General features: G+C 38.5%; 1 protein-coding gene across 1 annotated transcript in view; it reads left to right on the top strand.

The window, feature by feature from the left end:
- The first annotated feature begins 1430 nt into the window (after nucleotides 1-1430).
- The window catches only part of LOC149555437 (pyruvate kinase 1, cytosolic-like), a 61738-nt gene continuing 49262 nt past the window's right edge, over nucleotides 1431-13906 (top strand). Inside the window, exons 1-3 of the mRNA XM_089829474.1 lie at nucleotides 1431-1554; nucleotides 4713-4809; nucleotides 4998-5095. Coding sequence (XP_089685600.1) covers nucleotides 1486-1554; nucleotides 4713-4809; nucleotides 4998-5095 — 264 coding nt within the window. The 5' untranslated portion in view covers nucleotides 1431-1485. The remainder of the gene's footprint in view (nucleotides 1555-4712; nucleotides 4810-4997; nucleotides 5096-13906) is intronic.

Raw genomic sequence — 13906 nt, 5'->3', positions numbered from 1 at the left:
AGAAATTTAAAATGACAATATAGGCCATCCATGAGAAACTACGGAATGAGACAATGAGCAAAATAAAATGATGCCATTTTACCGAAAGCCAAAATTTAAGATTCATAAACAACAATGAAACCCAAGAAAACAAGCATACAAAATCCAGTGATGGGGTTCAATTACAAATTCTCACTGCACAGAGTGCTGACCTAATTTCCCACTACAAAGATAGACAAGATTTTGTGAAACACAAACAAGGGAGAGTGGGGGGTGATAATTGTCATGGAATTCAACCATTGTTTTATGTCATGGTCATGCAATATAAAGATTGCTCAACTCAGTTGCACTGAGAATAGTTGGAATTATATAAAAAATATTGCTACAAAAGCTTGCCTTGCTGACTTGGAGTGGTAAATTATTATCATCATTGCATTATCCATGTGGCTCCATATTCAACACTTCCTTGCAAACTCTCTTACTCTATTCTAGTTTTCAAGGTAATAATTTGACAAGTTTTAGTTTTTTTCCCGTTACATCGGATGACAATATTTGGGCCATAAAGAGTACCCCACCTGGCGGCTAAATGGATAGGGTCCCATTTTGCAGATGTGCAGAGCGTTACCGCGCATTTCAACAACCTTTAGAAGGCTGCAATTTCAGCAAATGGTTGTAGGTGATCGTGTGGAAAAAAATAATGGACGACTCAGATTGTTCTAATTGTCTTACAAGCCTCGACTTTGAGTGTGAATTGTCGATGCACAAAGTGAATCAGAAAACTTTAGTATAATATGTCTTCAATGTAATTATTATTTAGTTTACTTTTAATAAAAATAATATAAAATTTTAATATTCTTATAATACTAAATAATAATGACAATAATGTGAAGTTTCTAAAACAAAATAACATAAAACATAAGAACAAACACTTGACATTCATTTGAATTATGTCTAATGAATGCTTGAACGTGGGTTTTATTAAAGAAAAAAAATGTGAATGTACCATTCCAGTATAGAATCCCAACAATGACTAACCTAGTTACCTAGATACAATGACAGTTTGGAATCTTGTGATTTTGTTGGGAAAAGGGAGCATTTTTCATGGAACTCTCGGCAATCTAAAAAGACATTTTCGAGGAATTGTGGGCAATCTACGTGCTTTTACAAAGACAAATATGTCAATTTAATAGAGTGCCTAAACAAAAACATCTACCTCCGGGAGAAATATCGCCTAGAAGTATACCCATGAAGTCATGCCCGCCACACATTGAAGAATATTCTGATTTTACAAAGAATATTGAACAACACGTGAGAAGAATTAGACAGAAGGGACGGTAAGGCCAGGTGTGACGGGTTTGTTGATCCCACCCACCCTCCGGAGGTTTGATCGGCTTTATGCTTTAAGGTGAATATACTGTGTATATATATTACATATGCTTGGAATACACTGTGCGAACATAGCACAAGTGTATCCCAGTTCAAGGGTCTGCAGCAAAAACAAGAAAAATGTTGTCTGCACATTTGCTCCTAGAAGAGCCCATTAGAATGATCTCCATTTTGGAGCCATCTAAACAGGTAATTGTTTTAATTGACCAATTATCCACTAAATCAAACCCTACGAATGGGCTATTTATAGTTTGGTTTGCAGACAAGAAGATCTAAGAATCTTGAAGCTCGTTAAATCTTGCATCTATGTATTTTATGTTTTATAAAGTTGTAGAAATTAAGGCGGGGAAATTTGTTTGCTTTCAACTTCATGTTAAGTCAATGACGTATTTAGTGGGAATTTGCAATGTACATTGACTAAGCGGCTTCAGATTCCTGTAAAACTTATATCTTCTTTCCACAAAGTTACAAATAGATCTGTAAGAATGATAATTTACTGAACATTTTTCGTTTTAAGTTGATGTTGGCTGTAGTCTGTACATTTGCTTTCAAAACACTTAATCATATTAAGTATGTGGCATGATCTTACCCGGACGTTATATTTATCTGGGCCATTGAATTATTTGCTGCTGTTGTTTTTTATTCTTCTTCTTTTAATTCCTCAAAATGGAATGGTCACCCCCTCTCTATAGCTGTAGTAAAACGAAAATTATCTTGAATGGCTACTATCGGATGAAGGATTTGTTAAAGGCAACTCCTCCATTATTTACCTCTTATGTGTGAGCTAGGACAGAAATCTAGGACCTACCATCTGCTGCACTAATTATATATTATTTCACGAGGGTGGATTGTATCAGATAACCTCATTATGCCACTCTTCTGTGCTCGGAACTGTTAATTTGGGGACTATACTATGTTATTTTTTTCCACGGAACAGTCAAGATTTAAGTCTGTGGCCTTCCCATGATTATGCTTGACATGTTTGGTTGGGATGCTTTACCATTTGACCTACCAGAAGTTTTGTTGTTCAGAGAGTGGCTTGTTTTATCAAATTCCATTACAGCCACCAAATTCCTAATTGTCGGGTAACTCCTGCCAAAGTTTTGAATTTATTTCATTACTGTTGCGAGCGGGATTACCATTAGATTATGACAAGGCAGGCATTAGTGTATAAATTATATCACAATTAACGGGCATTGGGAATGGTATGCAGAATGACTAATCGGCTGCTTTTGTTTTATTAGTAAATCTAAGGTAAGGCTATGGGTCACCTCAAAACTAGCGGGGACGTTTAGATTACATTATTGTGATACATTTAAATGTTTCCCATGTTCGGTACATCACAAACTTGCCTCATGTTTTCTGGGGTTATGGTTTTCCTTAGTGCAAGGGAATATATTTGAACTGGGCTGTCCTTTTAGAGTGTACCATCATCCATGCACTACAAATGTGTAATGAAGTCTGCTGAAACTTTGGATTGTATGCAAATGGCCAAAACACTCAGTGGAATGCATGAGTAACATAATACTAATTGAAAGAAGGATCTCCTTGTACTTGAGAGAATATCCACTGAAAATTGAAGAAACTTGATTTATTTCTGAAAATTGAAGAAAATTGATTTATTTCTTTCAATGAATATTCTAGTATGTTTTATTAATTAATTAATTGCCGTCTTTTCTTAACTTGTGGCTACTGAGTATCATCGTTTTAAGGCCTTGTTAAGATAACAATCCTGAATCAAATTGCTTATCATGCTTTTTTATTTCTTTCTTTCTTTCTGTAATTTTTTCTCACTTTCGTTGGACGGACCATAGAGGTTCACTTAATGGCAGGGACATGACAGATTGCTCCGTCCTGGCTGTCTTGGGATATGTAATCAGGTTATTGTAACTTTTCATTTGATAGAATCAGTACTCCAATGAAGCTAGGAATTCACTTAGGTTTTTGAAGAAATCCAGTCATGCATGTTGATTTTCCATCTCTGTCCATGCATATGGTGGTTCAATATTGTGAGAGAACCTCTGAATCCTGTTAATTAATATGGAAAGGGTCTTCAAAGTTTTACTTTTGATTTGGAGTGGGATTTTAGAGTGTACCCTATCACCCATGCACCACAAATCTGTTATGAAGTCTGCTGAAACTTTGGATTGTATGCAAAAGGCCAAAACACTCAGTGGAATGCATGATTAAAATAATACTAATTGAAAGAAGGATCTCCTTATACTTGAGAGAATATCCACTGAAAATTGAAGAAACTTACTTGATTTATTTCTTTCAATGAATATTTTAGTACGTTTTATGAATTAATTAATTGCCGTCTTTTCTTAGCTCGTGGCTACTGGGAATATTTGTTAAGATAGCAATCCTTAAACAAATTGCTGATAATGCTTTTTTACTTATTTCTTTTTTTCTTTATTTTTTTCTCACTTTCTTTGGATGGGTCATTGAGGTTCACTTAATGGCGGGGTAATCAGGTATTTGTAACTTTTCATTTGATAGAATCAGTACTTCAATGAAGCTATTCACATAGGTTTTTGAAGAATTCCAGTTATGCACGTTGATTTTCCATCTCTGTCCATGCATATGGTGGTTCAATAGTGTGAGAGAACCTCTGAATCCTGTTAATTAACATGGAAAGGCCTTGTCTTCAAAGTTTTACTTCTGATTTGGAGTGGGATAATAATATAATTTACATAGTTTTGTAATGCATTTTGTAGTAACTTGTCTCAGGAATTAGATAATTTCTCTGAATCTTCTATGATTAGCTCAATTTTAAGGAGCCATTCATAATGACGGAGGAGTTTCCACACAAATTTGGGCCTCTTTTTTTCATTTTTATTGATGATCATTTCGTATATCCATATTTTGTAATTTTCAATGCAAAATTCAATTCTGTAAAATCTGATAGTGCGCCATATCATGGCCATTGGGCATTTGTTACTGACAATAGCAATCCTATCCATTATTGTTTGTTAGGGTAATTTTGTACCAGCAGGTAATTTAAAAATGCAGATAAAAAATAGTTTGTATCCTTTATCTGCCTTAGAAGAATCTGATGAAAATGGATATCATCCATAGGACTTGGCCATGAATGGACTTGGGAGGGACAAGCTATCACTGAGTGTTTTTCTGAATACATATTAATCTGTAAAGCTTGGTTTTCCTAATTTGTATTTTCTTTTCTTTAAACGCTGTATTTGACAAGACAGTGCTTGGAATAAATATAATCCATTTGTACTTTCTTTGCATTGCAAATTTCTGTTATATTACGGTTTGAAAGTTCTGTGAAACCTTTAGTAGCATTTAATTGGATCAAGATCTCAATCACTAAATTTGTACTGTTGCAGACTTTCTTTCCTGCATTGACCAAGATAGTTGGCACTCTTGGGCCAAAATCGCGGTCTGTAGAAGTGATTGAGGCATGCCTCAAGGCTGGAATGTCAGGTTAGTTTTTAAATTTTTCCTTCAACTTCCTTATTGTGGCTTTCACTTTATTTGGTACAGAAATAATTTTGATAGAATATTTTCTCACTTAGTCAAATGTGCTAGGTTTGGTGAATTTTTAATTATTGAATTAAATCTGGGGTATTGGTATGTTAATTCTCACTGCAGCAGCTATTTGACTATGACAGTTGCTCGTTTTGACTTCTCTTGGGGAAACAATGAGTATCATCAAGAAACACTTGAAAATCTAAAAAAAGCTGTGAAGAATGTGAAGAAGCTTTGTGCTGTAAGTTACCGTTATTTTCCATGTGTCTCCTTTCTTGAAAATCTTCTGGAAATCCTAACATTGGAAAGTTAGGGGGATCAACAAGAATTATGTTAACCTTTTTATATATTGGGTGTTGATTGGAAAATATTATGTATTTATATAATTATAGTTACTCTGAAATGCATGTTCAGTCAGCTTCAATATGCCACAGCATTTCAGCTTTTATTAGTTTTGAGTGTGCATGTATGGTTCTATGGTATACATTTCTGTTTTAGTCTATTTGTCTGCTTGGATGTTTACCTTTGAGGATTCAATTTTTAACATGGATACATGGTATGCAGAGAAAATTTTCTAATGATCGGGTGTGCTCATTAGAGGAAATAAGACATAAAGTTGCTGCACGAGTCAGTGCAATTCTGACACAGTTCAGTCACTCTCCATAAAGCATGCTTTATTTTTACATAGCTGACCAGGAAATTGCAAAAGTTCACGATGCAGTCAAGATCAGCGAAATCCCCTTAGGAGATGTCCAACCTTGCAGCTAGAGTCAACACAATGGAAATCAACAACAACTGATACCAAACAACAGATAGAGCCAGCTAAACCGGTATTCTCCCTGACAAAAGAGTTAAAGATTCTGATTCATATCCAATTGGCCTGCCGATTTGCAGTCTTACATTCCAGGCATACAGACCCAATTATTTGGAGAAAATTAGATACTAACCTTCAAGCTATCCTCCATCTCCTCTCTCTATGCTCCTAAACAAGAACAACTACATTACCTATATACAAGATCGCCAACCACAAGTTGGCTTATCCGATCGCAAATCTCAATGAGAAGGAACCACATAGTTTAGGACTCAAATTATAAGAACACCGTTAAATATATACCTTATGCTGTGTGTATACCCAAGAGGGTCGGCTACATGTATAACAACATAGAACAATGCACCATTTAGTATCACATGTTGTGAATCTCCATCGCAAGCCAAATCTCACCACCCTAGCCATTAAAACAAGAAAGCAAATATAGGACCAGACCAATCTTAAGATAACTTCATCAGGAAACGTCAGAACAAACTGCAAAGGTAGACATAGGTTCTTTGGATCGGATCAGCTAATGAGCCAACTGGAACGATCACTGCCTAAAACACAGGAAACTGTACAAATGGAAATGGAAACAGACAAATTGAAAGGAAATCTTTTTGGGCAATGCAAGATTGCCAAGAACGCAAGATGCTGCTGCATCAGACACTTGGGGTTAATAAGAATGTGAGCCTCTCACTTTGATGATGCAAAAGAATTCTGCATCAGATCTTCAGTCTTCATTTTGACCTCGGCTTCCCAACCCTCATGGTCAAGAATATGAACTTAGACACCATAACTCTCCACCTCCCCCAATCTGATTTGCTTATTCACTGCACAGGAACAAACCAGACAACAAATCCACCGACAAGGCCAAACTGATCAACAACACAATCAAGCACTGGTTCTGTACTCCACTTCTCAAACCCTCTTGATACCTTTATCCACTTATCACCATTTGTGTCAGACTTCGGACCATAATCTGTCATCTGTCCGTCAAAATCAATGAACTCATCATCTCCTCTTAATCCACCACTCTGATATTTCATCCATAGTTCATACTAATGTCATCAAAGCCATCATCTCTGTTTGCCTCTGCTGCTGCAACACCATCCGGTTATCATCAGCGTTTGATAACTCCACCGGTTCAAATCCATCCATCAAATCCTTCTTCAGCTTCTCAGGTTTGTGATCTGATCACAAGTATTGATTGCACAATTGAGCTATTTTCCAACACCAACTATCTGCCTCAAGAATCTGACTAGATTCTTCTGCAAGTGTACACCCTTAGACACTCTCTCAGCCACCTGCTGCAAATCACTTTCCATCCACTTATCTATAATAGCCCGATCCTCTAAGGTGCAAGTCCTCAAATCTGCCTTCATCTTCGCTCTCGATATGTCCATCATTAAGCACACATATCTTTCCTACCATAGAAATGTTGCTCATCCTTCCATACCTGCATTATGACATATGTAGCAACAAGATCTCCCTCAAAAGCAACTTGATCAATACCAAAACTAATTAAGCAACTTATGTTTACTCTCACATCTACTAGGTGACTTCTGCAGCAGATCACGAATCAATCCAAACAATTCAGTTTGCAACTCTTCACCAACAACATGATCATCATCACACATGAAAACCCTATCCACAACATCCTTAAGCTGATCAACAATTCCACCAGCATTCATACCCTTATACTTACCTACAACAATAATGTCTTTAGCAACACTATACATAATGTTAGCCCCAACAGTAGTAAGCTCTTAAACAAACCTAACTAGGTTACCAGATTCAATTAAAGGAGATTCAATTCCAACCTCGACTGGGTCAACCTCCTTAACATCAACAATCTCATTGTCAATCTTAACAACAAGACAATCCTCAACTGACTCATCGGATTCAATCAACTAATCATGACAAGCAACCGCATCCACATCTACCTTAACCTTTGAAACTTCTGAGATCAAAGTATCCACAAACTTGTTTACCTCAAGGATCTTTACCTTGTCTGTAGCAGCAACTTCAATTTGCATCTTTTGCTTCCAGATCATCCTCCATAGGCCAAACAAGTTTCTTCTTACCGATAAATGCCAACTAGACATCTGCTACCTCATCTACTCCATCATTACTGAACTCCTTTTCAGCAAATGCCTTTCCAACAAATTCTTCTCTTCAACATGCATACCTCCCAATATATCTCTGGTTTCATTCTTCATCTCAATTATGAAGTTATTCATCATTATAAATTCTGACCATGTAGGGTTCATTCTTTTCTTCGGTGACATCTTTCCCAATCTATAGTGCAACTCTAAGTTACGGATTTGGATGCGGATACGGGATGCGAGGATTTTTTTTTTTTTGGATGCGGATGCGGGAGGAAATGTATATATATATATATATATATATATAATATGCAAAGAAATGTAAGAAATATACAAAAACAAATCATTTGATAGTATGACTATGAATCTATGGTAACCTAAAAAATGCAATTACAACATGTGTTGAATGGGCAACTTAAGTGTTTTAAAAAGTTTTTTTGTCTTTTTTGGCCGTTGGGCCCGTGGATGCTTCTTGACGCATCCGGGAGCCTGCGGCTGGCTTTCGGCTAGCATCTGCAACGCTTCCGGATGCATCTGGGATTCGTCCGCATTGGATGTGGAAGCCTAGCTTGCAAGAGATGAATTGGTATCCTAGGTGTAGTTGCCTTTGCTCAACGATCTGGCTACAAGAATTCAATTGCCTCTTCTTCGGTGATCTATTGAACACACCCTCAACTGTAATGTTCCCATTATAAAATAAATAATAAATCAAACTTTTGTAACAGGCCGATTGATTTAATGTATCTCGGACCCATTTTTATTTTCGTTTCCGTAGTTTGTGTCGCCATCGGCTATCTTTGTACACCCTCGGAAAGTTTCCTGACGGATATTTAAGCACGGCTTGTAGGTTGTAGTAGGTATGCTTTGGATTATATTTTCATATACTGCGGATTCCTGTTGGCATTCAGGATTGTTCGCCATTTCAGAAGTGAAAGATCTTCCCCATTTGGCTCAAATGGTTTCGGTGGGATTCAACCCTCATTGTATTCCATGGTGTATGCGTTACTTCGCTTGGTTTTGGCAAATCGGAGTATTATCTTCTGGTGGCAATCAATATTCGCATTCAACTCTCTTGTGGTATAGATTTAATCAACATTCTATGTTTTTATGCGAGCAACATTGTGTTCCTGTCACTGTATGATTTCGTTCTGCTCAGCTCTTCATCCATACTGACTTTCCTCACCTTACATCCATTCGTACGGCTTTGAAATCCCATTTGAGTCACCGTACGGTCTCCTACACTAACCGTACAACTTATCTCAGCCATCGTACGACTTATCTTGCTGCACAACACCCTCGTACGAATTGTTTACCATACGTATAGTTCAGAGCTTGCACCGTACAGACTCTCTAAGACACTGTACGATCTCTTTCCATTCATTCCCGTACGACTCTCTTCTTGTACGGATACCCGGCCGTACGACCATCACTTAGTTCAGTACAGGTAGTAAGATTCACCGTACAACTATTAGCTTCTCATCCTGTACGGCCATCAGGCCTCTTACCATCTCGTACGGTTGGTTCAATTTTCCTGTCGCTTGTGATCTTGGACAATTTCTAGACACCAGGAAGGGCTTGGGTTCTTTACAGTGGTATCAGAGCACTTCGATCTTGCCAGCCTGTAGACGGTGAATGAGAGTTTATAGCCGAAAGAGGAGGACACATTTTATTGATTGAATGGCTGACGAACAGGAACCGATGGGTGTCGAACTTGTGGCACTTTTGAGGGAACTTGCCCAGAATCGGGCATAAATCACTAATACGCAATGACTTATGGAAGAAACTCTCAAGAATTTGGCGGAGAACAAAATATCTGGAGAACAAAATGGTCACAGCACGGATTTAGTATCGGGTAAAGCACACCCTCAGCCAACACGCTCTCGACCTTCCATGCCGACCTTCCCACCACGGACGGAAGCACATCACGGAGAGAGATTACCAACTTTCGAAGAGATAAGAGAGGATTGGAGGAATGCGTACCTTGAAGAAGACATTTCCCACAAAGATTATGCAGATCTGAGAATGAGATATTCGGGAGGCAGAAACAGAGGAGGATACTTTAACGATGATCTCAGGAGAAAATTGAGTAAGGTGAATTTATCTCCATTTGACAGATTGGGTTCCATTTCAACACAAGCGTGGGTGATGAAAGCCGATACCTACTTCTAGCTGAATCCTATGCCAGAGGAAGAAGCGATGAAATTTACCGCGTTGCACTTGGAGGGAGTTGCGCATGAATGGTGGCACCACGACACCATCACATTAGGGCATGATCAAATAAAGACTAATGCAGAATTTACAGAGAGATTGATAGAATGATTTGATGGGAAAGATCCTGAACTCAATTTCAAAGACTTGGTGCAACTGAGGCAAACTGGATTAGTAGATCAGTTCATTGCAGAGTTTCAGAAACTTTCTGTATTAGTCACAGACATCTCTGAAAGACGTCGAATTGTGTTATTCATGGATGGGCTGAGAGAGCCTTTGAGACACTGGATCAAAGGGTTCAACCCAGGTACACTCAACGAAGCTATTAAGAAGGTGCGCGACATGGCCGCATCTTCCTCCAAAGCTCACACAGTTACACCAACACCATCCCCACAAGAAGACAAAGACAAGGATCCAATTCAGAAAAAACCTCAATTTGATGAAGATTCTCGGCAAGAACTCTGGAGGAAAAAGCTCTGTTTTACGTGCAAAGAACCATGGGGTCCTGGTCATCGCTGCCTCGGAAAGGGAAAGATTCACTACATTGAGGTGATGCCTAATGACAACGAAGAACAGATACCTGCAACAACTGACAAAAAAATTACCCAGCAGGAGAGAATAAATGCCTTGATACAAAAAGGGGGTTCCATTGCTAGCCTCACTACACCGACTGGAGGTGGTATCTTCAGAGTTCACAACACACTTCATGGAAAACGAGTCCCAATCATGATTGATAGTGGCGCCACACTCAATTTCATCAATTCATTTTTGGTCACTAGTAAAGGCCTGCACACAGTTGAGCACGGAGGATTTGAAGAACAGATACCTGCAACAACTGACAAAAAAATTACCCAGCAGGAGAGAATAAATGCCTTGATACAAAAAGGGGGTTCCATTGCTAGCCTCACTACACCGACTGGAGGTGGTATCTTCAGAGTTCACAACACACTTCATGGAAAACGAGTCCCAATCATGATTGATAGTGGCGCCACACTCAATTTCATCAATTCATTTTTGGTCACTAGTAAAGGCCTGCACACAGTTGAGCACGGAGGATTTGAGGTTAATGTTGCAGGAGGAACCTTGTTACCTTGCACTCAGGTGATCTCACAGCTACAAATTTCCATGGGAAACTATACTTTGGCAGATGATTTCTTTGTCATCGATTTGGTTGATACTGATATCATTTTGGGCATCCAGTGGTTGGAAACTTTTGACCAGTACACTCAAAGTTTCAAAAGGATGGACTTTTCAGTCGAGACGGATGGCAAGAAGGTGTTGCTAAGAGGAATATCAAATAAAGGATCGAAGGGAGTCACAATCAAGAAGATGGAGGCAATTTTTAAACAGGATTTGGCCCCAGACGTTGCAAGTAAAAACAAGATAGTCAACACCTCACCGCCTTCTTTGGATAAGTGGCGGGCTCATCTATTGGTTGTGTATTCCAAGAACACTTTTGCATGTGAGTTGATGGATGGTTATGTACACGATGAAAGATACAAGGTTATTAATGATATCATTTACTTTGACGGGAAGATCTACTTAGTGCCTGACTCGGAATTGAAGGAGCTGATTACAGAAGGTTTCTTAGAACTGGGTTTGCATTTGCTTGAGGACAAGCAAATTTTGGGATGGGAGGACTGTAATATTCCCGTTATAAAATAAATAATAAATCAAACTTTTGTAACGGGCCAATTGATTTAATGTATCTCAAACCCATTTTTATTTTTGTTTCCGTAGTTTGTGTCGCTGTCCGCTATCTTTGTACACCCTCAGAAAGTTTCCCGACGGGAATTTAAGCACGGCTTGTAGGTTGTAGTAGGTATGCTTTGGATTATATTTTCATGTATTGCGGATTCCTATTGGAGTTTGGGATTGTTTGCCATTTCGGAAATGAAAGATCTTCCCTATTTGGCTCAAATGGTTTCGGTGGGATTCAACCCTCATCCTATTTCGTGGTGTATGTGTTACTTCACTTGGTTTTGGCAAATCAGAGTATTATCTTTTGGTGGCAATCAATATTCGCATTCGACTCTCTCTCTTGTGGTATAGATTTAATCAACATTCTGTGTTTTTATGCAAGCAACATTGTGTTTCCGTTTTGCTTAGCTCTCCATCCGTACTGACTTTCCTCACCTTCCATCCATCTGTACGGCTCTGAAATCCCATTTGAGTCACCTTACAGCCTCCTACACTAACCGTACGACTTATCTCAACCATCGTATGACTTTTCTTGCTGCACAACACCTCTGTATGGACTGTTTACCGTACGTATAGTTCAGATCTTGCATCGTATGAACTGTCTAAGACACTGTATGGTCTCTTTCCATTCATTCTCGTACGATTCTCTTCCTGTACGGATACCCAACGGTACGACCATCACTTAGTTTAGTACAGGCAGTAAGATTCACCGTACGACTATTAACTTCTCATCCCATACGACCATCAGGCCTCTTACCATCTCGTACGATTGGTTTAGTTTTCCTGTCGCCTGTGATCTTGGACAATTTCCAGACACCAGGAAGGGCGTGGGTTCTTTACATCAACTTGCCTCCATTCAACAATTTGTCCACCTATGGGATGTCTCCTTAACTTACATCAAGGTTCACAACCTTTAATGTCTTTCTTCCGATCCATCCTTGCACACATCTTCTGCAATTGTATCTCAGGTCTACCTTTTGCCATCCCACAAGTTCTCCAGGATTTCGCAAGCTTAGGAACAACAATCATCAACTCGAGTTCATCAACCACAAGCGCCACTCATACAAGCCAACAATTCTCTACAGTTTGCTTGTACAAGTCCTCTGCAATTGCGAGTCAAATACATGCTCTGTCGCCTTACAACAAATATATTTAGGGCTTGTTGGGTGGATATTTTGCAACCGACAGTTTTGGGTAAAATTCAGTTGCAAAATAGGATGATCAGCCACATCGTGTGAGACAGAGTCTCTCCTACCTTAAAGGGAAGGCTCCACTTTCTCACCGTTCCTTAAATCAACTCAAGGTAAGCAAGAAGTTGAGAGATTTTGTAAAAAGGGTGTTACCAATATTCTTTTCTCTTAACTTCAGGAAAGAATCCACTTACCCGCCGAGTGAGTAATGGGCAAGATGAAACCTCAAACTACAATTCTATCTAAAGTTGTAAATGGTGATAAACTAACACTAACTTAAACGCTAGCTGAAAGCGTACCAGTTTGGCTCTAAGTCCTATTTAACCTATTCTATAAGAATAACTTCTACCATTAAGGCACAAAGACTTCTAGAAGTAGGGAATTCTAATTATTTTTCGTGAATTTGAGATGGTAATACAAGCTACAGTCAAAGCTCCTAGTCTACGTATTGCCATAATCGCATCGAGTCAAAGCTTTGGCCATGATTGCTTCTTAAATCACTATGCTCTATTATTGAACAGACAATAATAACATGAATCAAAGACAATAGGCACAAATTATAGTCAAAGCTTCTAATTTGCTCTATCACAATTGCTTCCAGTCAAAGCTTCGAATCCAATCGTTTCTTTTATTCACTTTTCTCCCAAATTCATACTACACAATCAAAGTTATGCTTGCTCAAATGTGGCAGAGCTTTCTTGCATACAACAAAAGATGATTTTTACAATGAGGGGGCACTTCTTTATATAGGCACAGGAGTTGAGAAAAAGATGGAGGAAAAAGTGGGAGCAACTCAACCAACTTTTACCTAGTCTAACTAAAAGAGAAATTATTGGGTTACATGCAATTGCATAAGCAACTCGCATTACATGTAATTACATCCTTCCATGCAATACATCCTTTTCAATTACAAACATGAAAAAAGAAGAAGAGGAAAGATGGAAGAGAATTGAAACAATCCTAGGGATTGTCCTGAAAGGCCTTGTACTTGGCGATGTTATCCCGGATGATCACAGGATCGGGAGTCCCGGTATTTT

Source organism: Cupressus sempervirens, chromosome 5, assembly GCF_028749045.1.
Source record: "Cupressus sempervirens isolate cs-2001-9-10 chromosome 5, ASM2874904v1, whole genome shotgun sequence".
NCBI classification, from domain to species: Eukaryota; Viridiplantae; Streptophyta; class Pinopsida; order Cupressales; family Cupressaceae; genus Cupressus; species Cupressus sempervirens.
The sequence above is the reverse complement of the archived record's forward strand: the minus strand, read 5'-3'. Positions and strand labels throughout refer to the sequence as shown.